This window comes from Tenrec ecaudatus, chromosome 18, assembly GCF_050624435.1.
Source record: "Tenrec ecaudatus isolate mTenEca1 chromosome 18, mTenEca1.hap1, whole genome shotgun sequence".
Lineage (NCBI taxonomy): Eukaryota > Metazoa > Chordata > Mammalia > Afrosoricida > Tenrecidae > Tenrec > Tenrec ecaudatus.
In genome coordinates this window covers 67,282,220-67,308,069 of record NC_134547.1, presented here as the reverse complement: position 1 = coordinate 67,308,069, position 25,850 = coordinate 67,282,220, and the positions used below count along the sequence as shown (strand labels likewise).

The 25,850-nt window shown below is 50.6% G+C and overlaps 1 protein-coding gene across 1 annotated transcript in view; it reads right to left on the bottom strand.

Moving 5' to 3' along the window:
- Nucleotides 1–25,850, bottom strand: part of VAT1L (vesicle amine transport 1 like) — a 140,917-nt gene that overhangs the window by 86,566 nt on the left and 28,501 nt on the right. Inside the window, exons 2-3 of the mRNA XM_075536585.1 lie at nt 21,695–21,824; nt 17,540–17,755 (exon numbers count right to left, since the gene is read on the bottom strand). Coding sequence (XP_075392700.1) covers nt 17,540–17,755; nt 21,695–21,824 — 346 coding nt within the window. The remainder of the gene's footprint in view (nt 1–17,539; nt 17,756–21,694; nt 21,825–25,850) is intronic.

The window sequence follows — 25,850 nt, the reverse complement described above, 5'->3', positions numbered from 1 at the left end:
CCCATTCACAAGTTGACAGGAATTATGTAACTGCCACACTGTGCATGAGGTAAAGGTTTACGGAACAGACCATCAGTCTTCCAACTCGTCCATTGTCATCCCCTCAATGTACCATTCATCACCCACTCACTCAGCTTTCTCTGTGTGTCCACTCCTCCCTCTCTCTGAGCACTCTGAACTTTGCTGTTGGGGCCACGCAAGAAGATGTGTTATATGCTTTTCCCTTTTTTCGGTCTATGAAACCCAGGGCTGATGAATCCACAGGGGTAGCAGGTAGAATAAGGAGGTAGGGAGTACAGGGGGGGGGGGGGGTAAAGGCAGATGAGGTCAAGGAGTCCATGTAGAAAAAGAATAGTTGGGAAAGGACATGGTGGCAATTGGACCAGTCTACTGGGCGTGATTTGAAATAAGGAATGAGATGGTATATGTATTAAATCCCAACTAACAAAAATCAAATTAAAAATGAATAAAAGAGGAGCAGGAATGTGCCAGGTCGAGGAAGAAGGGGGACTGGCGTCGGCTCGTGGATGTGAAAAGGGCACAGCTGCAAAAGGAGGATGAGCCAACATGCGTGGGTGGAGATTAAATAACTGGTGGGAATGGGATGTTGGTGAGGGCTGCTTGCGCTAAGTTTTGACTGATTATGAAAGACTTTCTTGGAAGAATATGAGCTGTATGTTCAGGCAAGGTTGGTGAGACTTCGTCTTACGCATTTTGGACATGCTGTCAAAGGAGACACCGGTCCCTGGAGGAGGACATCATGCTTGGTAAAGCAGCGCGGCAGCGAAGAAGAGGCCGGCCCTCGGGGAGATGAGCGGCCACGGGGGCTGCCGCAATGCGCTCAGGCATCAGAACCACTGAGGGTGGCGCAGGCCTGGGCAGGGTGCCGTTCTGTTGCGCACAGGGTGGCTGTGGGTCAGAACCAGCTCCGTGGCACAATAGCAACAGCAACCACACGGCAGGCTTGCTCCCGGAGTTTGGACTACCTCCAAGGTGGGCATGAAGGGGAAGACCTAGTCTGCATGGGAATGGATCTCAGGAAGTAAGGAGGAGGTGGGTAGTAAGGGCGGCAGGGATGAAACTCTACGAGACGGCTGGACACGGAGAAGACCCGGAGCTTCCTTTTACTGGGGACCCTCTGGGGGACTAGAACACACTCCTGATTCTCCCAGGGAAAATGAGGAAGCTGGCACAGTGAACCCCAATGCTCACTCCTTGCTCTTTCAGGGAAGCTCCTTGGGGCAGTAACTTGGTGGCAGTTGCACCCTGCCCAGTCCCGGCTAAGTTGTGAACCAGAAACGACCTCAGGCAGAGAGCTGCAGGAAGGCGCTATCATGATCCAAGCCGGTCTGCAGTTTGACCTCAGAAGGGCAAATGGGTGTCAGCAAGCGCAGCTGAGAGGAGACAGAGACTTGTTGCAACAGCTGCAAGTCGTCATGGGTTCCCCCACCTGGGTGTTTGTATTGATCGTTCCCTGCAGGCTCTACTGTGGTTCTTCCCTGCCTGCCTGCCGCTGCGTAAAGGTCACCTGCTCAGCCTCAGCTCAGTGAGGTCTTTTGATGAGTAGATCCGGAGGAGGTTTCACTCCTTCATTTTCTATGAGCATCTTGAGCCTATCCTTTTTAAATGTATACCCTCACCCTTGTGTGTGTGTGTGTGTGTGTGTGTGTGTGTGTAGAACCAGCTGCTGTCGAGTCGATTCTGATGCAGGCCAACCCCACGTGTCAGAGTAGGACTGTGCACCGTAAGGTTTCCTTTAAACCCATTTGTCGTGGTTTGGGTGAAGCTTTACAGCGCAAATCAGCTCTCCACCCAACCATTTTAGACCCATTCTGTGTCAGGACACGGCTGTGGTCCGCACAACATGTCAGCCCTCGCCCCGCCTCCTCTCTGGGTTCCCCGTTTCCATTCATTCTGCTTCCCCGCCACCTTCCGGCCTTCCGAGCGTGGCTTGAGGCTCTACCTGCCTTTCTCGTCTCACCATGGTTTGTATGGAGAAATGTGTTGCTCCCTGCCATCCCTGGCCTTAAAGCCATGCAAATCTAAATAACATGAGGTAATCATTTCCCCCTAGCAATACAAGCCAACTTGAGAAAAACCGAAAGCCACACATGCGGGTGAGGGTGTGGAGAGGTCAGAACCCTCCGACACTGCCGGTGGCTGTGAAATGCTGCCACCCCTGTGGAAAATGGCGTGAAGCTTCCTTAAAGGGCTGGAAATGGAAAGACCACGTGATCCGGCAGCCCGACTCCCAGGCAGATAGCTTAGAGACGTAAGACCAGCGACCTGCATAAATGCATACATGCGCAATCACGTTCATCACAGATTTATTTAAAACGGCAACAAGATGGAAACAACCCAAGTGGCCATCAACGGATGAATAGATAAGTGACCTATGAACAACTGTCGGGACGCAGGTGGGCAGTGTTTCCTTCTATCACAGGCTACGAGTCAGGACCGACTTGAAGTACCTACCGACCACAGCCACATACACACGCGGTAGAATACTACCTAGTGTTAAGGAATCCGGAAGAATCCACAGAGCAGCATGCATGCACCTGGAGGCCATCATGCTGAGTGAAAGAAGTCAATAGGATTTTCAAGGCTGATGAATCAAAAGTTGATCAACATGCTTGTCTCCTGAGGAGCCTCTGAGTAGGATCGAACCTCTAACCTTTCAATTAATAGTCGAGGGCACTGACTGCTTTGACCATCCAGGGATGGTAGGTGAACATACAGACATTCATGTTGTTGTTGTTGTTCTTCTTCTTCTTCTTCTCCTTCCTCCTCCTCCTCCTTCCTCTCTCTCTCTCTCTCCCCTCCCCCCAGACACTATTGTCTCTCCACAACAGTGGGCCTGCAGGGCTAGGGAAGAACTTGGGCAGCAGACAATGAGACAGCCTTGGCCTGGGCCTGTGGGGAGTGGGTGAAGGGGGGCTCAGGGCTTGGCATTAAACACCCACAGTCACTTTCTCATCGTGAGGTGGGCTCCAGAAAACAGAGCTTCTTTGGGTCACTGTTGTTGAGGCTTAAAATATTTGCCCTCCTTAATGCATTCCTGATGGGATCTGTTGGCTAATCCTCCCAGGTTCAAGCTCTCAGCCTCCCTACGCAGTGATTCCTGGAAGGCTTACAGCCTTCTGTGGGAGGACTCAAGGTCCCCCCGGGCAGACAGGGTGGCCAGATAAAATGCATATTTCTTAAACCTGGCAACCCCACTGGCACTGACCTTTCTAGGAGGCTACAAAGACCCATGCACATCTCCTAAAGCAGAAGCAGTTTGGTGGGGGCCCAGCCTCTCCTGCCTCTGCCACATGACCCCACACAGTACCAGAAACGACAGCAGGTGGCCAGGCTGCTTCGATGCCCCCCCCCCCTGTCCCGCACAGTCGAGCTGGCAGAAACGATGAGCAGATGGGACAGACCCGGACCTGCGGTCTCTCTCTTCCTTCCCTGACCTACTGTAGACTTCAATCACAGCCGCTAGGGAAGGTCCATCTGAGCTTGAGCTCTCCCTCCACCTTTGACAGGCACAGGGCTTCTGATGTTGACTCGACCTTAGCAAGCCTCCCATGTTTTCAATCTCCAAACGGGTCGGTGAGCATGATAAACAACCCCAGGCTTGTTGTGGGCCGAGTAAAATAATGAGTAGCAAGCACTCAGCGGCATGCTCAGGAAGACCCAAACGTGGAAATCTACTGTTTTAGTCGATTATAACAGGGACTTGTATGTCAAATCATTGCAATTGTTTGTAGTCGTCAAGTTGATTCTAATTCACAGTGACCCCAAGGGTGCACAATGGCACCGCTGCATTTCCAGACTGTGACCTTTAAGAGGCAGATGGCCAAGTGGATCTCCCATGATGCCTCTGGGTGAGGTCTGAACCCACCTTTCAGCGAGTCATTGAGTACTTATGCATTTTAACACCCAAGGATGTCCACTGGTTAAATTGGGAGCCCTTATTGGGATGCCAGGGAAGTACTGGGCCGCTAGCTCCAAAGTTGGTCGTTCAGCCCCATCAGCCACCCCACAGGAAAAAGATGAGGCTGTCTGCTCTCATACAGATTCACAGCCTCGGAAACCCTGCATAAGGCCACTATGAGTTGGATGGACCCAATGGCAATGGGTGGCATTGGAAGACATTAAGTTACAAATCCAAAAAGCAGATACAAGATAAGAAGATACGAGATAAGGGGACCTGGTGGCACCGTGGTTAAAGGGCTCAACCATGGACCCAAAGGTTGGTGGTTCAAACCCATCACCCCCTAGGCCCCCCCACCGGGAGAAAGATGTGGCAATCTGCACCCATGAAGATCTGCAACCTTGGAAACCCTTGGAGTCAGTTCTCCTCTATCCTGTAGGGTTGATATGGTCAGAATGGACCCGAGGGCAGTGGAAAATATATACAAAATGACTTCAAAAAGCTTGCAAAACAATGGAATTCAAAGATAACGGGATTTTCCCATGAATTTCTGAAGCTCCCTTGTATAATATGACTACATGTTTATTTCATTTTATTTATATTCATTTTAAAACGTTACATGTATTTACATGTTATATTTGTCTGTAGATACATACATTCTAATTGTATATAAAAGAAATGTATAAGATTGTTACCTGGTATGATCTTGGAATGTATTCTTCCATCAGTGAGAGTTTAGAGAGTGGGGATGAGGCAGGAAGTGGGGGGTGGAGGCGTTTTTGAGAAGCGAGCATTTCAGGAAGTCTCCGGCAGCTCACGCGGTATCCCCGCTGCCTTTCTTTCTTGGCCACACTGGTGCATAAAGTGTCCTAGGTACCACACTCTCCTGGGCATCCATCTATTTCATGTTTCTGCACAACTTGGAAAGCTCCAATTTGTCCTGGGCAACTCTGCTACCTGTCATCTCCACCCAGAGATTAATCACTTGTTCTCTGGAAGTGCTGAAGCCAGTTCAGAATCTGTGCTCTACTTCACATAGAGAGACCACTGGTCTCCACCTGCTCCAGCATACCAGGAATCCTCTGTCCCATCCACCCAGCAGGCATTACCCAAGGCCAGCCAGAATGATGGGGAGATATAAATATACATATATTTTTTTTTCCATTGGCCCTCAGGACTGATTGAGCCTTATTGAATTTCTTCTGAGTGCCAGGTTTGTCCTAAGTGCTCTCTATTCAGTGGGTCTTAAATTTTACCTTTCATCCAAATCCCCTGGAGAGCTTATTAAAACAGAGATCGTGGGTCCAGCCCAAGAGTCTCCAATTCCATCACCCTGCAGTGGAGCCCAAGAATTCCCATTTCTAACAAACTCCCGGGTGGGGCTCCTGGTCCAGGACCGTCTTGTGAGAAGCTCTACTCTACATGAATGAGTTCACCTAACTCTCACAACAACACTTGGGATTATTCTTCTTTAGTCCCGAGACATGAGGAGCCCCAAATGGCTGGGTAGCACTCTTAATTTCCAGCTTAAAAAAAAAATCAGTGTTGTGCATCCTGATGGAAACATCCCTCACTCTGGAGCTAAGGCCTCTAGACCTGCTTAGTGCAGAAATTCCAGTGGTGCCAATCCCATTTGATTCCTGGAGCCATGAGCCCTGGCTATGGGAGAAACAGCACCATGTCGTGGCACTGGTTTCCTAGAGAACTGCCCCACTCCGCAAACTATTGCCATTTGTGTATTAGGAGGCCATCCATCGCACTCGGAAGCCAGTGGCTTCAGGGTGGTGGAGAACATGGTAAACTCAGTGAATTTCCTGAGCATGGGTTCTCTGCTGCACTTTATTTGTGTGCCGTGAATGCCCTTGATCCCAAGCAGTGCTGTGTGGGATAGATACCATGAGGGTTGATAAAAGCATTCTCTGAAGCCCACAGATGGTAGTTCGGGTGGAAGCACGGTATGCAGGGAAGGCAAATCCAAGACGTTTCCATTTCAGCAAGAACAAAACACTGCCCTTTCCATGATGGAAGGGGTCCAATGTAATCAACCTGCCACCCAGGTGGCTGGCTGATTATCCCTAAGACTGATGCCATATTAGGGATACAATGCTCGTCTCTGCTGCTGGCAGTGTGGGGACTCAGCAACCAAATCAGCCTTGGTGAATAAACCCATGTTGCTGAAGCCATGCATAACCCCCATGCCTGCCACCTTGGCCACTTTGTCGATGAGCCCTTAGGGTAATGTGGCACTGGGAGGAAAGGATGGCTGAGTGCCATAGAAAATGTGATTGTCCAAATCCGCCTCTCCTGGGGTCACCCTTCGGTGAGCATGCTCAGGAGACATAAAAGGCTTGACTGCTTTGGCCCATTCAGAGAGGGCTATCCACACGACTCATCCTCCCACCTCTTTGTCACTGGTTGTTCAATCAAGTCCAAGTCCTTGACCATCTAGCCAAACCATTACACAAATCACAGTCACATCTCTCGTCACCTCTCCTTCTCAGCAAAAGGAACAACTTGGTGCATTTCTCAAAGTTCTGCCCTCTGGAATGATTCCCTTCACCACGGCGCTTCAGGGGGGTAGGTCCCTAAAAGGGGCTGCAGTGGAATCCCTGTCTACTTCCAAGTGGTGTCTGCATATTGCGCAAAACCATCTATAACCCAGGCATGACTTTCTCTTCCTCAGTCAACTTATCCTAAGGAATGTCCCATGGGGCCATAGGTGCAGACTGGGAGAAAGAAGCTAATGTGACAGGAGTGGGGGCCATGGGCACTTGTCCTAAAACTTACTATGCCCCCAGGGCCGGTGTGAGCCCTATCTTGTACACACCACTTCCATTTAATGAGGGAGTGCTACTGTGAATACATGACTGACTTTCTGATTCTGTGGCTCAGTCAATACCTAGTTCATTACGGGACGTTCAAGTCAGGGTGGTGAACAGGTGTGTACCAGAAGACATATTAATATCTCAAGCAATGAAACCTTATCTGGGATAGTAGCATCTGTTGGGTTTGAACCACTGACCTGTTCATTAGCAGCCACGCAACTAACCACTGGGCCACCAGGGCTCCTTTCCGCCGGTACAAACCAAGTAGAATGGATTTCACTCCTAGGGACACGATGTCCATGTAGCCAGCTCCACAGGAGTCGGACTAGTCTGATCACTGCTTTGACACTGCTGTCCCCTACAGTAAGCCTGCCCGCCTTGTCTTTGTTGATGAGGGACGGCACCCGGCCCCTGCCACCCCAGTCCAATCAGCCCCACTCTAGTTAGGCGTCTTCATTAGTTCAGGCAGTTTCCACGGGTGAATATTGACTTAATAAAATAGTCTTTAAGGATACTGGGCCTCCCGCCAGCCCCAAACGGGCTCCTCACCGCTGTCGTGAACGGTGCCTGTGATGGAAGCTGAGAAACTCATTCTAGAAGGCCCATGTCCCTACACCTTTGGATGCTTTCTTCTACAATATACCCGGGCAGCTCTGCCAGCTCAGCTTGGTTTGGTGAATGAAGGCCAATGCACGAGCCATGCTTCAGTGACCCACCCAAGTAGACGATTCGATCCTTGCCTAACCTCTCGAGCTGTAGCACGGAACGAAGAATCTGTGCTTAGTGCACCCCTCTCGACAAACCCCGCTGAACCCAATATCGTGTTCCCTGCCCATTATCCCACGCCCTTAATAGCCTGCCCCCCCCCACACACACACACCCACTCACTCCCCAGGCTTCAGTGAGTAGACACAGTTTAAGTCCTCAGGTTACCAGGGTGTGATTGAGGACAATTCTGACGTGCCCTTTCATGGGATAGAAACTTTCCCTCCCTTCAAAAGGATCGAACCCCCTACTCACAACAGATCTCCCACCTTCACCAGCTACACGGGCAGCTCTTCCATCCTGGGAAAAGCTCTGAGCCTTTTCCTGCCCTGACGCGAGTCTAAATCAGAACCAGATGCACCTCTTCCTAATGACCTTACCCAAGGACCCGCCTGGGCTCTGAAAAGCAACCGTGGCCTTTCCGGTGTGTTATGGAGTCAACGGATGGGCCCCCAGGGTGACAGACACTCAGTGAAGACCAGACTGGGCGTCTGGAATTCTCAGCCCCCACCCAGAGGCCCGGAACTACAGAGCTAAATCTCTTTAAAGTCTGAGGCTGCCTCTTGTGTTGAGGAAATGCCGTGTTCAGGGTGACAAGCTCAGGAATACAGGAGAGTCCCCAACAGGTGACTGTCAGAGAAGAAATAAGGGGAGCGCAGGCCGGTGTCACCTGCCCTCGTCTCCGGGTGTCAGCTGCCAGCTGTCCTGATTGACCTTCTGTTGCTTCTGGCGAGAAATGTCAGCATGTCGTTGCAGAAAGTCGCTAACGAATGAACACACTGAGACTAGCCGTCATCCTGGCAGCCAACATTTGCATTCCTCCCTGCCAGATGGAGCCCGGAGTGATGCAAACAGCCAGCTCACTCAGCTGCTAACTGAAAGGTGGAAGCTGTACGGGCTTAAAGGTTGAAGGTCACCTCTAGGTGTCTTGGGAAGAAAGGGGTGAGGGGCCATCTACTAAAACCTGGGCCATGGAGATTCAAATGGAGCACAGCGTTCCTCTGGGGCAGTCACTGTGTCTGCCTCGACTCGGTGGCAACTAGCTCTTTGGGTCTGTTTGTTTTCCCTCCGCTAGAAAGCACACAAAGGACAGTATGTTTGTTGGTAGGTGCCGTCTGGCTGGTTCTGACCCATATAACCCTACGGACATCAGCGTGAAATGATGCTCCGTCCTGCATCGGCCTCACAATTGCATTGACGTTTGAGCCCGTTGTCGCAGCGGCTGTGTCAATCCATCGTTTTCATTGCCCCTCGACTTTCCCAAGCATGAGGTCCTGTTCCAGGGAAAAGGGCACGGCAGCCCGAGACTTACTTTCAGCCCTGACGAATGTCAAAGTCCATGAGACAAGGTCTCACCACGCTGTCTAGCTGTACTTCTTCCGCCACAGACTTGTCGGTCCTTTTGGCAGCCCAGGGTACTTTCCAGAGTCTTTGCCAGCACCACGACTCAAAAGCCATTCTAGAATCCTCTTTCTAAAAACCACATGAAATCGATGAGATAGATATCATGCCGATTTTCTGCAGATGAAGTATAGAGGCCCCAAGAAATTGGGCCTTTCTCAAGGTCTCTCAGAAACAGGGGAAGCTAGGATGAATGATCGTTCTGGGCCACCATACTTTTTCCTGAACAGAAAAGGTGTCCTTTTAACCCTTTTCTTCCCTCCTTTCTCCCTCCCTTCTAGCTTGCTATGCATGCTTACCCAGCCACAGCAAGGGGACAGGCCCTGGGCGAGGTGATCAGGACCCAGGGGTGAACAGGTGGCACCTGTTTTGCCTTCCTGGACATGGCAGCTGGGACTTCCTTTCAGCTCTTCAGTAAGGTCAGAGGAGTCCTGGGGGCACAGTGGGTTACTAGCTAGGCTGCTATCTAAGGTTGATGGTTCAAGCCCACCAGCTCCTCTGAGGGAGAAAGAGGAGGCTTTCTGCCCCTCATCATTTCGGCAGCATCAGAAACTCACAGGGAAATTCAACTCTGTCTGGTAGGGTCGCTCTGAGTTGGAATAGATTCAATGGCAGTGAATTTGGTTTGGGTTTTGCATGACTTCAAAAATAATTCTGGTGATGGATATGACCCCTCTTGAAATCACCCAAGGAGCCCTGCTGCTGCTGGAGAATAAGCAGTGGGTGGCTAGCCGCAGGTTGTTGGTTCACACCCACCAGTGAGTGTCTCTAGACAAAGATGAGGCTGTCTATTCCCATAAAGATTTATTGGCTCATCATCCCTATACAGGGCCACAGTGAGTCTGCAAGGACTTGATGGCAGTGGGTTTGATTGTGTTTTGGGGGAGGGGTTAGAAACCATCATGTTAGTGGGACATCCTCTCCTTGTCTTGAAGCTCTCTCAGCTCCTGGATAACCCCCCAAAAGTCAGCTCATCAACTAAGCCCAGTGGGTTTACCCCCATGGTAAGCAGAAAGATAACCCACCCCAGTGAGACACGGGCAAAGGATTTGAACAGGCGTTTCTCCATGGAAGACAGATGAGGGGGGCTTCAGAAAGATCATCTCTCAGTTGCGTTTTCCACAAACTTTTGGGAGCCCACCCCACGCCCCTGTACAAACGGCCAATAAATAGCCGAAGAGATGTTCCACATTCTTTCTCCTTAGAAACGCAAATCTCAAACCACAATGAGCTGCCACCTCCTCCTACCCCAGATACCCCCTCACCCCAGCAGGATGACTCCATCAACAGAACCAGAGAAGAAGAGTGCTGGCGAGGAAGTGGAGAAAGCAGAACCCAGGTCCAAGGTGGGTGGGGATGGGAGCTGGCGCAGCTGCTGTGGAAGAGTTTGGGGGTCCTCAAAGATTGAACGTAGAGCTGCACTGACTCCAGCAATTCTACCCTCAGCATATGCACCTCAAAGAAGGGAGAGCAGGAACTCAATGATTTCTACACCACCGCCCACTGCAGGTGAGGGGCCCTGGAGGCACTGTTGGGGAACCGTTGGACTGCTAACCCCAAGGCCGGTGGTTCAAACCCGCCCATCGCTCCTGGGCAGCTAGACGAGGCTATGCTGCTCCCCGAGAGATTTACAGCCTCGGAAACCCTACATAAGATCTCGATGAGTCAGCATGGACTCGCTGACAGTGGGTACAGGGCTCACCTGCAGCATCATTTCTAATAGCCCAAAGGCAAAAGCAGCAGTGTCTACCCCACAGGTGAATGGATAAAGCAGCCACAGACATCAAGGGGCTATTTCTCAGTCTTAGAGATGCAGCTCTGATGCACAGTACGACTGGACGGACCTTGTTCGAGAGCACGGTGCCAAGCGAGAGAAGTCAGATGCAAGAGGACGAAAGCGTGTGTGCTCCCACTCGTAGCAACTAGCTAGAACAAGCCGCAAGAGGAGGCTTGTGGTTCCCGGGGTTTGGAATTCGAGGAAGCAAGGAGTTAAAAAGACAAGCCAAACAGCCAGACCGAGGGCTTTTAGTTCATTGCCAGTATGAAATGAGGCAATTTATTTCAGCTGCAAAAAAAAAGACAAAGGATGACATTTAATGAGCTGAGTACCTAATGGAAGGCAATAGAAAGAAGAAAACATCTCCGAGCACTTGCTGAATAAATGTAAAGCAATGCATTTCACCCAAGGTGGGAAAAGGAAAAACCGAGTGAACCACGGGCTCTGTGTTCACAAGGAATTGGGTTTGTCCTGTTGGCTCCACCTCGAAATATCTGTGGGACCTGGAGCAAGTTACCAGACCTCTGTGTGCCTCGGCTGCCTCTATCAAGATGGGGGCGGAATAGACTCTATTCTCATAGACAGGGGCCCTGGTGGTGCTGTGGGATAAGCGTTGGGCTACTGACCAAGGTTGGTGGTTCCGAGCCACCGCACGCTGCTCCATGGGAGAAGGAGGAGGCTGGCTGTTTCTCTAAAGATTTACAGTCTCACTCACTACCCTTTGAGAGCAGTTCTCCTGTAACCAGTACGAATCAGAAGCAACTCGTGTTAATGGGTTTGGTTTCTTTGGAGGGTGAGTTCAGAGACAGGAGCCCTGATATGCATCGATGAGGTGCTCATGTACCAACTAGAAGGGCAGTGGTTCGAACCCACCAACCACTTGCAGGAGAAAGACATGGCAGTTTGCATCTACAGAGATGACCCACTAACCATCGATCGCGTCTATTCTGACCCTAGACAGAGTTTCCGGGGCTTTGAAGATTTTTACAAAAACAAATAGCCTCGTCTTTCTCCCGCAGAGAGGCTGGTGGATTTGAACCTCCAGCTCTGTGGTTAACAGTCCAATGAGGGCACAGGAAGCCCTTGGTGAGATGGACTGGCACAAGAACCACAGATGGCTTGAGTATGTTGGTGATCCTAAAGATGGCAAGGGGCTGGGTAACATTGTGTTCTGTTGTACACAAGGTGGCCTGAATCACCGTCAACTTAAGAGTAGCTAGCATACAACAATGTACCCAGCAGTGGTTTGTTCTTTCCATCCATCCATCCATCCATCCATCCATCCATCCATCCATCCATCCATCTCCCTGTCAAGCTACCTATCTTCCTGTCTAGCTATCTTCCTGTCTAGCTACCTACCTACCTATGTTCCTGTCTATCTATCAGTATCATGCACAAAGTATCTATAAGTATCATTCATAAAGCATCTATCTACCTACCTACCTACCGACCGACCTACCCATCTATCTATCACTATCATTCATTAAATATCTATCTACCTGCTTACCTATATTCCTACCTACCCATCGATCACTATCATTCATAAAGCATCTATCTACAAAGTTCCTATTACATGTCAAGTAGTGTGCTAAACTCTCGCTACCTCAGCCAGTTCTCACCAGCAGTAACCATTACAGTTTCCGTTTTGTGGAAGTTAAGCTACTTGCTCAAAGTTACGCAGCAGTAAGATAGAAGTACTGAGGCTTCAATCCAGGTCGGCCTGTCTTCAGTAGACAATAGCCCTGCCCATGAAATCTTGCTTCAAGTGTTGTTGTTGTTGTTGTTGTTGTTGTTGTTAGGGGTCACCAAGATGGTTCCAACCATAGCAACCCCGTGCACAACAGAACAAAACACCGCCTGGTCCGGCGCCATCCTCACCATTGCTGTGCCGAGCCCACTGTTGCAGCTACTATCAGTACATCTCACTGAGAGCCTTCCCCTCCTTCACTGCCCTTCGACTTCACCAAGCATGAGGTCCTTCTCCAGAAACTGGTCTCTCCTGACAATAGGTCCCAAGAATTTAAGACAAAGTGTCGTCATCCTTGCTTCGAAGGAGTATTCTGGCTGTACTTCTTCCAATGCAGATTTGTTTGTTTGTCCTCGCTCCAAGCCCCGAACCCCAAACCATTGCCTTCAAGTCAATTCTGACTCAGAGTGGCCCTACACGGGGTTCTGAGACCGTGAATCTTCGTGCAAGGAGACAGCCCGTCTTCCTCCAGCAGCGTGGCCGGTGGCCTCGGCCGGCAGGGTAGCGTCCCATTGCCGAATCCAGTGCCACCAGGACCCCTTTCTAAGTACAATGCTGCTCTGATGACAAGCTGCTCTGACAACGTTGGGGAAAGGACTCAGGCTACCAGGGAACGCAGGATGGCTGCTTAGACAGAGGAGGTAACATTCCAATTCGGAGAACCTCACGCTGGCCAAAAAAATAAACAGGAGTCAAAAGGCCAGAGGTCCAAGGAGCTCGGCACCTTCTGAAACACACGACTGAGAGGCAGTGTGGCTGGAGGCGAGGGTGCCTGAAGGCAGCTCACGCGCTTGCCCTGGCCTCTTCCCAGAGGCCCCTTCGGAAGAGATCTGGAAGAGAGGCATGCTTCATCTGTTTGCTAGGAGGCTGGGTGGTGGGGCGACAAGGGCATAAAACACAAGCGCGGGAAGACTGGGACGACTGTCCACAGGCTGCGGCGTCGTGCCATAGACACACACTAGAATGAGAGTGCTCGTTCTGTCACTTGTTGCTCATGCTTGCTTCGTGGTGAAAGGGGGCGGGGAGAATGTATTCGATTTCTCTGGCTGCTGTAACCCATTTCCACGAACCAAGTGGCTTGAAACAACAGGGCTTGTCATCTCCTGGAGGACAGAAGCCCCAAATGGGCTGCGCGGGGCTACAAGGAAGTTGTCGGCAGGGCCGTGCGCCTCACAAAGTCTCAGTGAGAGAGCCCACTTCTACACTGTTTCCATGCGATACTAGAGGCCTCCCACGTGCCTCTGCCTCCTTCCCGAGAGCCCACAGTGCAGCCTCTCCAAGTGTCCCTCGGATCCTTCGGCCTCTGCCAGCATGGAGGGTCCTGGGGATGATCCTGGACCCACCTGAGTAAGCCAGGCTCACCTCGCCACCCCGAGACCCTTAACTTCAGCACAGGCAACACTCAGAAGTTGGGCACCTCGAGTCTGCTAAGCGCAGTAGCAGTGTGGGCAATGGCCGCACGTACCAAATCTGTGTCGCAGTGGAGGGGGGCACTTCCATCCATCCCCAGGGCACCACGACGATGCACAGACACAGATCCCTCAAAGGACTCCCCACCATGAGCGTAGGGGGTGGCTGTGTTCTTGGGAAAAGCACGGTTCTGCCTGCGAAGATTCACCAGCCTTGTCTCTGTAGAGTGGTCTAGATCAGCGGTTCTCACCTTGTGGGTCGCGACCCCTTTGGGGGATGGAACAACCTTTTCCCAGGGGTTGTCCGATTCATAACAGTAGCAAAATAACAGTGATGGATGAAGTAGCAACGAACATAATGTTATGATTGGGGGTCACACCACACGAGGAACTGTATGAAACGGCCGTGGCATGAAGAAGATTGAGAACCACTGGTTGAGATGCTCTTTAGGCCTCTGGGTGGGTTAGGGGATGTCAACCCTAGCCCGGCTTCACCTACATGGAACTGCACTTGACAACCCAGCTCTCTAAGGATAACCTTGAACCCAGGGCCACACAAACCCAAACCCACAGCCATCAAATCTAGTCCAAACCGTAACCAGCCTCTACAGGGTTTCCAAGACTGTACATCTGTGTAAGAGCAGACAGCCTCCTGGAACCGCTGAGGGTTTTCAACTGCAGGGACCTTTCGGTCAGTCAGCCAATATACATCCATCCCCCGCGCCCCAGACCACTTAACGCATCTTGGTCAGGGCAGATGCTGGGCCGGCCAGCCTTTAACCTCTGTCCCTATAGATTAAGCCAGACAGAACCCATCTTCTTGCTTGAGCTTTGCATTAAGATGACAATGAAGTCTCTATAAGGTAAAGCTTCCTGACAGTAGCTGCATCTACTGCAACAGATTTGTGAGAGACGTTCGTCGCATGTCAGCCTACCTTCCTTCTGAGGAAGCCACAGAAACAATCCTTGGGGGTACGGTTTCCCCAGATTCCTGGGCTTCTTCCTATCAGATGCACACGGGCTCCAGGAGCTGATCGTTTCCAATGACTATGAGGAAGTTCAGAGCCAAATTGTTCTGTGTTTTTGTTTTTGGTAACTCCTTGATAATTTTCTTTCTTTCTTCCTGAATGTTTTCTTTTATTTAACAGTTTCATTGGCATATAAGTCACGTATCATACAATTGGATGGTTTAAATACAATAAAAGGAGTTATGTAATCATCACCACAAGTCATTGGAGTACATTTTCTTCAGTCTCATACCCTTTGTTATTAGCTCCCCAGTAACCCCCAAACTCTCCTGCCATTACCCTAAGAAATTACTATGGTAACTGTCTCAGAAGATTTACCTATTATGTATTTCATATAAAGAACATACAAAAAAAACAACAACTCCAACAACAACAAACAAAACACAGAAACACTTCCATCCAAGAGAAAGCAGAAAGCCACAGAAACTAGACCAAATTTCAAATGGGTCAAATGGGAAAACAAATGATAATATGTTAAATTTTAACAAACAGCCTCTGCAGTCATCTACTTTCCAAAGTGCTGTGTATGAGGGCCAAGCTATGGTCCTGGTCCGTGGTCAGAGCCCAAACTGATGTCCAGCCCAACGCTTGGACCTCACGGCCTCCTGTGCTTCTCCCTGTGTTCACGTCCTTGCTATCAGCTCCTCCGGCTGCTTTACATATTGGAGGGGGGGGGGGAAGCACAAGTATGTCTCGTCCCGGCCCAAGACCGGCAACCACTTACAGTATTTTCATCCTTCTTCTCTTCTGAGAGATCTCCCCCCCTCCCCCACCCCCGCCCTTGTTCTAGTCCTCTGTTCCTGGAAGCAACTCAAGTACAAAGCAAAATGTAAAGCCCTGAAAGAAAGCATCATCACTGGTGATGCTCTGCGCAGAACGGAGCCCAGCATCCTTGTGAAGACTGCAGCTTAGGCGGATGATCAGAAAACACATCTCTCTGCTTTGTATTCTGAAGAGTGCGGAGATCGTAAGTGCCGGCTTCCCAAATAGCTCGCTCGCTGGTAGCAGGTTCACTGGAAGTAAAATCTTAATTTTCCCCTCCTAAGAGATGCCTAGCTTTTATCGTATCTTCACTCGTGGTCAAAAGCCGCCAGCAAATGCATGAGCATGACTGAAGAGCTTCCTCGGAAGGCATTCCCAGCACTCCCACTCTTTGCCCTCACCCTCTTGTCAGCGAGCGTGTCTTCCCAGAAACAAAAAGCCCAAATGGGCTTTACACTCCAATGGGCTGGAATGGTTGCACCATATCCAGGATGGAAAAGCAACAACCCAAAACAACCAACACCGGCAAAACCTGCCTGAAAGTGCCCAAAATTTCCCTCGAAGACCATCTCTGAGACAGAGCCCACCACCATAACACAGACTCATCACTCAGAGAACCTCTCCACCCTACTACGGGATGTGTCTACACTGCGTCCCATTCACCTCTAGAACTGGACTCTGCAGAGTCCAGACCATGGTATGTGTTCAAGGACTCTCATTGCATTGATCAACGATGACCGGTCACCCACTTCCATCTGGGCAGTTCTGACACACGGCAACACCAGGCGTGACCCAGTAGGACTTTGGCCTGTGAGGTTTTCCATGGATGGTTTTGAGGGGCTGATAGGTCACCAGGCCAGGCTAATAGGTCTCATGTACCTCTGGGTGGGTCTTAACTGCTAACCTACCAAGACAAGCATTTAACTATTTAGGACACTCAGAGACTCCTAATGAATAATACACCCCATACTCTGAACGACCAGAGCTCTGCTGATGCCCTAGTTGACCCCAACTGGTACTGCGGGCTTGCCACGTGGGAGGCATGCGATACATCCCGAAAGACTGGCACCGAGACTCATCAAACTCGTAGAAAGGCCTGCCACGCCGGAGCTCCGGAGCGGCAATTGTGACCGGCATCGTTTTCCTCCCTGGCAATAGCACACCTGACAGATGACATTCCCCATCGGCAACCGCTCTCCGGGGTGTGCCTGGGCTTGTGTACTTCTCAGTGTGCTAGTATCGTCTCCAATCCCCCACCTCCCACGCGAGCAAATCCATCAGCACACAAAGGAATAAGAGAGCCCTTCGCACGGGGATATTCTGAAGGCCCGTGTGGTTAATGGAGACAGGAAATCATCCACCACTTTGGGGCCTCAAATTATTAGGAGCTCGTGAGGCCTTTCAGAAGGAGCGGCACAGCCGCCCATCCAGTGGTTGGCAGGGGGTTCTGAGAGACGGCAGGCAGGCTGCGCACCATTCTTCTGCCGCCACCCCTCGCTGACAGCACCCAGCCCTCTTTGCTGCCACCTTAATGATGGTCAGAATTACAGGGAGTGGATCGGGTTGGGACCTCAACTGACTCCCCCAGTTCCTGTTCACTACCTCCATAAGTATTATTAGACATATGCCGTGTTCTGGACTCTGGATATAGAAAGTAAGAAGAGAAGGGTCTAGCATACCCAGTCCGAGAAACGCGTCTCACTAGAGAGATCGCTGAGACTCACTAACCCCGTTGCATTCACTCTGTGGTCTCACCAAGGGTGGACACGCCACCTGGATCTTTAAGAGAGATCGCCCTCATTCTTGGACATACCAACCACCTTGTCCAAGTGGTGACCCTCCCACCCACCCAGGTTTCCAGCATCATGCCGCAGCGAAGAGGAGTAATAAGAAGCGGACTCACCACTCCTCCCCCGGCCGAGTGCACAAGCACAGACATCCCCTCCTGGAGGTTGGCCACTTCGAAGAGCATCATGTAAGCTGTGACGAAGTTCATGGGGAAGGCGGCGGCCTCAGAGAAGCTCATGTCATCTGGGATCTTGTAGACAAACTCCACTGGCGTGCACACCACCTCCGCCCAGGCGTTGTAGTTGACAAAGGCCATGACACGGTCGCCGATCTGGGTATGGGCAAGCACAGGGTCAGAGGAAACACCAAACTCGATGCCATCAGTCCATTCTGACTCACCCTGAGGCTATAAATCTTGATGGGAGCAGAAAGTCTCATCTTTCTCCTGCAGAGAAGCTGGTGGGTTCGAACTGGTGACCTTGAGAATATCAGCTCAATGCATAACCCCCTACGTCCACATTACCAAACATCATTGTTCCACTTAACTCAGATCCTGATGACCCAAATTCCCCAGCATTTTATAGACGAAAAAACAAAAACCTTGGGGAAATAAATGACTTAAAAAAAAGATATATATTTACAGTAAAATAACCACACTGAGACGGAAGTTTCCCAAGTGTACAGTGATTTCATGAATGTCAACAGCTCTCTATTTCCTGCCCATCCATCCTCATCACGATCCCTCCTCCCTCGAACCGAGGGCAACAATGAGGGCTCACTGCCCTCCCTGAGATGCTGGGCATCGATAAGGTGGTGGGGGAAGGGGCAGGAGAGCTCAGCACATCTAACGAAGGCTCCAAGCATGGGGCCCAGTCTCCCTCCCCTGTCAAAACCACCTTCCTCCTGGCCAACCTCTGGTCTTCCCTGAGGGCTTCTGGGAGATAGTAGTCTCCACTCCTGGTTGGAGAATGGATCTTTTTTCCTCACAAGAGGTTTTTCTATATACACCCTTTGAGCACAATCCCCAAATTACCATCTTCTGAATATGAACCATGTACCAGGAAGAAAGACCTGAGGATCTTCTCCCACAAACCAGCCAATGAAAACCTGGTGGAGCTCATTGGTCGGACCCCCAGCCCATTGTGGGATTGGTTCGGCATTTCATTCCATTGTACATGGAGTTCCCTGGAGTCAGAGGCCAACCCTGAGGCAGCTAACAGCAACAATAACAATAATGTATCAAACGTTGACATCTTCTTCTGTTGGCCATTTTATCTATAAGGTAGCTTCAGGGGCTAGTGATTGTCCCCATGAACAGAGGAAGACATAGATAAGCAAGGTTCGGTGTCTTGCCTAAGGATAAACATCTGTTACGTGGTAGTCAGGGGCCAGGCTAAGACTCCAGGTGCATCTTCCACGGCATCACAATGGCCCCTGTCATGTTGGTTTATCCGACTCTCTTAGTCTTGGCTTCAGGCCCTGGGTACACGCCTGGAGGTGCACTTCAAGCCTTCCAAATGCTCACAGTCCTTGAGAACTTCTTCCACCCTTCCAGGGCCTGGGGCACCCAGACCAGCAGAAGAGCCCCTTCTTTCTATTGGTCCTCCTCAGCGGGCAGTTAGCTCTTCTACTTCATGAGACGCAGTGAGCCGGTATTCAACTCCTGTTGAATAAGTAGACGTGAACTCCAATAGCTACCCTGGTTCCTTACAGGAGCTCACAACGGTTTTGTTTTGTTTTAAATTTTATTGGGGGCTCGTACAACTCTTATCACAATCCGTACATCCATCCATTGTGTCAAGCACATTTGTACTTGGTCAACAGAGTGCAATGGAAAGAAGATGTCAACCCCAGACAGTGACGGTCAAAGTCATCACAGTAACCGGGCTCCCTCATTTCGATTGCATTGCCCAAGTGGCCAAAGCAACTCAGCCACTGGCTCAGCCTCGGGCTGATCTGGAGGCAGGTGCCTTGGCCTCGCTTCTTCCCCTCCTGTTTTCTTTCCTTCCTTTCTTTTGAGGCTCAACTCCCCTCAGTATCAGATTCCACTAAGACAAAGGAGTACGTACGCCCTGGGTGAATGGGCACGAATGATTCCTGTCCTGCTGTGCCCCTCGTCACGACTTTCCGAAATCTCCCTTGCAATCGCTCGGTCCAGGAGCGTGATGAGAGGAGCTTCGAGATTCTGTCTCCAAATTATCTGAAAACCTTCCGTCACGAGGAGGGGCTATTCACATGGGTTTTCTCCCAGGTCACACCCAGCTGGAGTCTTAGAGGGGGCTGCTTTCATGTGCTCAGGCAAAGCTAGCGCAGGGAGGAGGCCAAGGTACTGTCTGGCTGGGATCATGAGCACGTCAGTGGGAACCGTCTCTCTCTGTGTCTGTCTCTGTGTCTCACGCACGCATACGCAGCCGTCGAGCCTGTTCTGACTCATGGCAAACCCGACAGGACAAGGGAGAGCTGCCCTATGTGCTGTGGGCTGTAACTTTACGGGAGTAGAAAGCCTTGTCTTTTTCTGCAGGAGCGGCAAGTGGCTTCTAACAGGTGACCTGGTGCAGCCACTACCCCACCAGGGTTCCTGCACCAAGGTTTAGGAGGAATCACTTTTAAGTTCAGTTCTAAGAGCTTGTGGGAGCCGTCCATGCCTGGATGGGGCACTCTGGCCATATACTGCTTCCAGAACAGACTGGTTTGTCCTTTCAGCAGTCCATGGCACTTTCAGGGTTCTCCTCCAGCACCACAATCCAAATGCACCAATTCTTCTTCAATCTTCCCCATTTAATATCCAACGTTCACATGCTTAGGAGGCAATGGAAAATCCCATGGCTTGCGTCGGGCACACCTTAGTGCTCAGAGTAACATCTTGTCCTAAAGAGGTCGTGTGCAGCAGATTCACCCATGCAACGCGTCTTTTGATCTCTTGACTGCTGCTTCCATGAGCACTGATTGTCGATGCAAGGCAAGACAAAAATCCTTGACAACTTCAAGCTTTTCTCCATTTATGACAATGCTATCCATTGGCCTACAGGTTGGTCAAAAATCCCCTCACACTCAACTGCCATCGAGTCGATTCTGACTCATAGCTAGTATGAATCATTGGAGGTACCCAGGGACTTTTTGGGTGGGCGCATGGCATTATAGGGAAAGGAAAAGGCTCTGGTGATTTGAATCCAGATTCTGATGTTACCAGTGACCTGCCTGACTCGATTACCTGCCTGTCAGCTCCTACTGCATGCCTGCCTGATGCTAACTACCTGTCTGACCTCACAGACACGTTCACCTATACAATGACACCAGGCTTTAGTTAAGATCTCGTCGAGCCCTTGAACCTGAGTTGCATCATTTTTTTGCTTTCAAACAATTGTATTTTTGCCGCATCGATTTGCCTATCTTTTTGCTGTTTCTATAAACCCAATTTTCATTGATTTGCATGAAAATGGAATGAAGGGATCACACATCTTTCTACCTATATACATTTTTTATTCTGAGGAAATTTTCACATGTATGACAATACTCCAGATAATATAATAAAATAAAACCCCGTGTACCCACTGCACTACATTAAAAGCTACTAATCTATAGCCCTCTCCCGCTGCCACTTCCCCAATGACTGAAATAGCAATTTATAAATGATTCCTTAAATAGATCAGTCAGGGAAAGACTACCCAGAACCAAGTTATACAATACGAAAGCTACCCCACCCCCACCACTGTGGTGGTTCAGAATTGATTTTTGAGCCTGAGGAAATGGGAAAAAGGGGAGGTGAAGGGGATGCACATTGAGTTCATCCAAGGCCAAACGCTCTTATTTAATTGTTGCAAACTATGAATGAAATGAGCCCTAGTGTTGATGTGGATTAAGCACTGGGCCGATGACCACAGAGTTGCCGACTGGACCCCACCAGCCACTCTCAGGGAGGAAGATGGGGCAGTCTGCTTCTGTAAAGACTCAGCCTTGCAACTCGGTGGGGCAGTTCTGCTCTATCCAGCACGGTCGCCCTGAGCTGCAGCAGACCCCACGGCAGTGGGTTGGTTTCTGGTTTTGTTTTCCACGTACTGGGGGTGCAGGGGACACTAACAGGCTTGGCCTCGCCCAGCTCGCCCGACGGCTGTGAGGAGCCAATGAACAGCATCAAGACTGGCACTTTGCGTAAGGGGTGGGGCTATCATCACACACGGTTCAGACAAACCAAAGGAGACAACAAAAGCAACACAGTCTGTAGATGGTTCCCGAATCCAAGGACTCGTTAAATCCGACGTCCCAACATTACCTCGTATCCTTTCACGCTGTCGCCCAGAGCTTCCACGATCCCAGAGCACTCAAATCCGGGCACCAGAGGCGTCTTGGGAGGGTTATCAATATTCCCCTGTCGCACCATCAAGTCAATGAAGTTTAAGCCACTGTGGGCGGCAAGCGTAGGGAAAGAGAAAATCAAGATGAGATCCAAATGAGAGCCCCTGGTTTGACTCTCGACCCCCTTCCCTTGTTCTCCCTCCCTCTCTCCCTCCCCCCTCTCTGCATCCCTCCCTCGCTCCCCACCTTTCTGACCACAGGTAGTCAATGAAGTAGTTAATGACCACTCCACCTCGACAGATGCCAACAATGTATCAAAACTCAGTTATCTTTTTGCAAAGAGGGATCAGGGGCGGGGGCAGTAGAAGCAACAGTTACAGAGCTTACTCAAACCACAGTCACGGAATCCTATCTCCAGGCTGGTTACAGGTGGTTTATGAACACCCACTGACCTCACTCAGTCATTACAGATCGCAGCAGTTAGTCAAAGGTAAATCCAAAGTCACTGCCATAGAAATGATTCAAATTCACAGTGAACTATAAGACAGGTAGGGCTGCCCTTGTGAGCTTCCAAGGCTGTAAACCTGAGTGGGGCGCAGAAAGTCTTATCTTTCTCCCTGGGAGCGGCTGGTGGTTTTGAACCGCTAACCTGGCAGGTTAGAAACCCCATGAGTAACCCGCTCCGCCACCAGGGCTCTTTGGGAGGAGTTGAAAGTAGAAAAATACAAATTAGGAAGAGGTGGGGATAAGCAGACATGTGGAAAGCAGTCAGACACATCGGACCACAATGAGCCATTTGTCAAGCCTTCCTTCTCTCTATGGAGCGGAGGGAGTGTCTCACTGTGTCCCAGTCCCCCGCCCTCTGCTCCCCAGCTGCATCCATAGGAACAGTAAAGGCACGGACAGTATCCTTCTGAAAGTCACCACGCTCTCAAGGTGTTCGCGGCCACGAGGCAGGCACTTTCCCACCGTGACCCCTGTTGGCACATCTCTGTGTATCCCCTACTTGTTGGCTTCTGGAGTACACCAGGCACAGCCTCAGGCTCAGAGCAACACAGATGTCCTCGAACATTCGAAAACACGTGCTGTCAGTTTGGGTACTAACACCTCACACACGCCCAGGGTACACTCGGAATACTGGGTGCGTTTTCTACATTTTGACTCCCAAGTGACGGAGACGCAAAGCCCTTGCTGCTGAAAATCACAAACTACAGCCTTCAAGATGGAGCGCACTTGAACATGAAGGAAACAGACGGCCTCACAGCGGGACCAATGAGCGATATCACAAGAAACAGAGACAAGACACAAGTTGTCACACATTTTTTCCTGGTTGGATGACCACTGTTTTTTGGCTCATTTAGTCCCCCATGCTCTTCAGTCATGTGACCATTTCTTTCTTTAAAAAAAACCGTTTTATTGGGGAATCTTACAGCTCGTATCACAATCCATCCATCCATTGTGTCAAGCACATTTGTACATATGTTGCCATCATCCTTTTCAAAACACTTCCTTTCTATTTGAAGCCTGGGTATCAGCTCATTCCCCCGCTGCCTCCTTCATGAATTCTTGATAATTTAGAAATTACTCCCTTCACCCACTTTCTGTTGTTCATTCCCCTGGGGGGTGTTATATGTCGATCATTGTGATCGGTTCCCCCTTTCTCCCACCAACCTTCCCCCTACCCTCCTGGTACCGCTGCTCTCATGATCAGCCCCAAGAGATTGATCTGTTCTGGATTCCCTGTGTTTCCAGTTCCTATCTGTACCAGTGTACATGCTCTGGTCTAGCCACATTTGTAAGGTAGAATTGGGGTCATGATAGTGGGGGGGAGGAAGCATAAAGAACTAGAGGAATTCTGTATGTTTTGTCAGTGCTATACCACACCCTGACTGGCTCATCTCTTCCTTGTGACCCTTCTGTGAGGGGATGGTGTGACCATTTCTTGGGGAGACCTTGGTACAAATTCCAATCCCACACCTCCTAACGAACTTGGACTTACGATCCTGAAATGGACCGTGGTTCAGGCAACAGCTCCTTCTGTGACACGTAGGGTCAGTCGCCATGAATCAAAGTCAGCATGACGGCAATGAACAAGAACCACCACCACCTACATGACCTTGGCTAGCTTCCCTTTCCTTTCTGAGCCTCCACTTCCTCGTGAGGGCCCACCCCTCCGGGTTGTTCCGTGAATGAAGAGAGTCAGGCATTGAATCCTCGCTCCAGGGCCACAGAAGCACTCCAGACCGGCTATCCCTTTAAGGTTGCCTCTGGACTTCCAGAAGGCAGAGCATGTGATGAGTCTTTGGAAAACTCCATTAAAAAAAAAAAAAGGTTAAAAAATCATTTTGGCGCCGAGATGGGAAAGCTGCAGCTCTCTCTAGGCTTCATATCTCTGAAATAGCTCCTTTTCTGACACAACCCCATAAAGAAAGCAGCGTCGCACAGCAATAAGAGCAAATGGAATGCACAGCCCAGATCCAGCGCCACATCTCATTCCACGCACATCTCAGCTCCCTGTGTTTTCCTCCACTCGCAGATCTGGGATCTCCCAAAGCCCCGGTAGAGAAACACCAGAAGAAATTAGCTGACAGTCAACATGCCAACCCCGGAGAGGGTTGCATCCGAGAGGCTTAGCCCACAGCTTCCTAACTCGGTCTGCTTTAGCCACAGACCGTCCTGCTTGAACCAGGCCTGGTGACCATAAACAGAGCCGCCGAGAAGGGCTAAACGGATCCCACAAGATCCCTTCGCATCTGCACCCTCGGCGAAGCCCGCGCGTCCCTGTGACAATGGCAACCCTCTCCCAGGGGGCTGTGAGGCAGGGACACCCAGGAGGCTGGGTCCATGGTGTGTCTCAGCATGGAGGCAAGGCGAGCATCCTTAGTGGTGAACTACCAGGTGGCTCCAGACCTCCAGCGCCAGCGTCTGTCCCCACAACTCCTCACTTGCCCAGAGTGAGCATTTCCCAGTGGCCAACAAGTCCTCTCTAGCGGCCTCGTGTCAGAACAGGACTGGGTGCCACGGGGTGCTTTTTCTGCAGTGGACATTACAGACCGCCAGGCCTTTCTTCCATGGTGCATCCAAGTGAGCCTTGAGGTCAGTTGCTGAGTGCACCCCTGGGCACCCGTTGTCCTCGGCTTTACTGAGGGGAGCGTCCGCGGCAGGAACTATGCTGATGACTTCATAGTCATGATTAGATGGAAGACTTCCATGAGTTATAAACCATCACGTCCATTATCACAGGAGGAAACTGAGCCCAGTGACATGAAGTAAATGACCTTTGAGCAAAGCCTCGAACCAGAGCCCTGGTCCACCGGATGCTATCAGATCATCACAAGAAGAACTCCGTGATGAAAATGCCCCCCAAAATCTCTTGATGGGGACTGCGCTGCCCACTGGCCCTGCCGAAGGCCTCAAAGACATGTGTTTATAAGGCCTCGTCTTAGTTGACAGCTGACTGCACCAGTCAGGGGCCCATGACTGAGGAAGGACCACCACTCATAATTGTGGGATTATAAAGAGACTTTCCCCCAGCTTTGTCTCCCCCAAAGACATGCCAAACACTAGAGGCTGTTTGCCAGGACTTGGTGGGAGGTCAGATGCTTAGAAATATTCTCCCTGAAGGCATTCAGCCACTGTCTGGTCCCACCACTGGTGGAGCCCACTCTCTGCCGTTAAGGACAATGGGCTACTTCTCCCTAAAGGCTTGCTGACTTCAGTCTAGTCCCTGTAGGTGGGGTTCATTCCCTACTGATAATTGTTTCCATGGAGAGCCAGAGAATGGGTCAAACCTGCTCAGTGACATCCAAAGTTAGGCTACCATCCTGAGTCTAGGATCCGCCCATCTTGTCAAGTGTATACCCTTAATCCCTCCTCTTCCTATAGCATGTGTACCCCCTAGGTTGTCCCCCTCTCAATGCGGTATAACCTATAGTACAACCCCTACCTGTGACATATGTCTTTACCTGTAATTAGTGGGCATGCACACCCCCTGAATATATATAAGCCTTGGTTAGCAATAAAGCAGCTTGGCTCTTCCCGTCCTATCTCCTCCATTCCTCGCTCCTGTCCCCTCACCCCTTGTCCTCCTTCCCCTCCCCCTCTCTCCTGCCCTCTGGTCTCCCATCTCCACG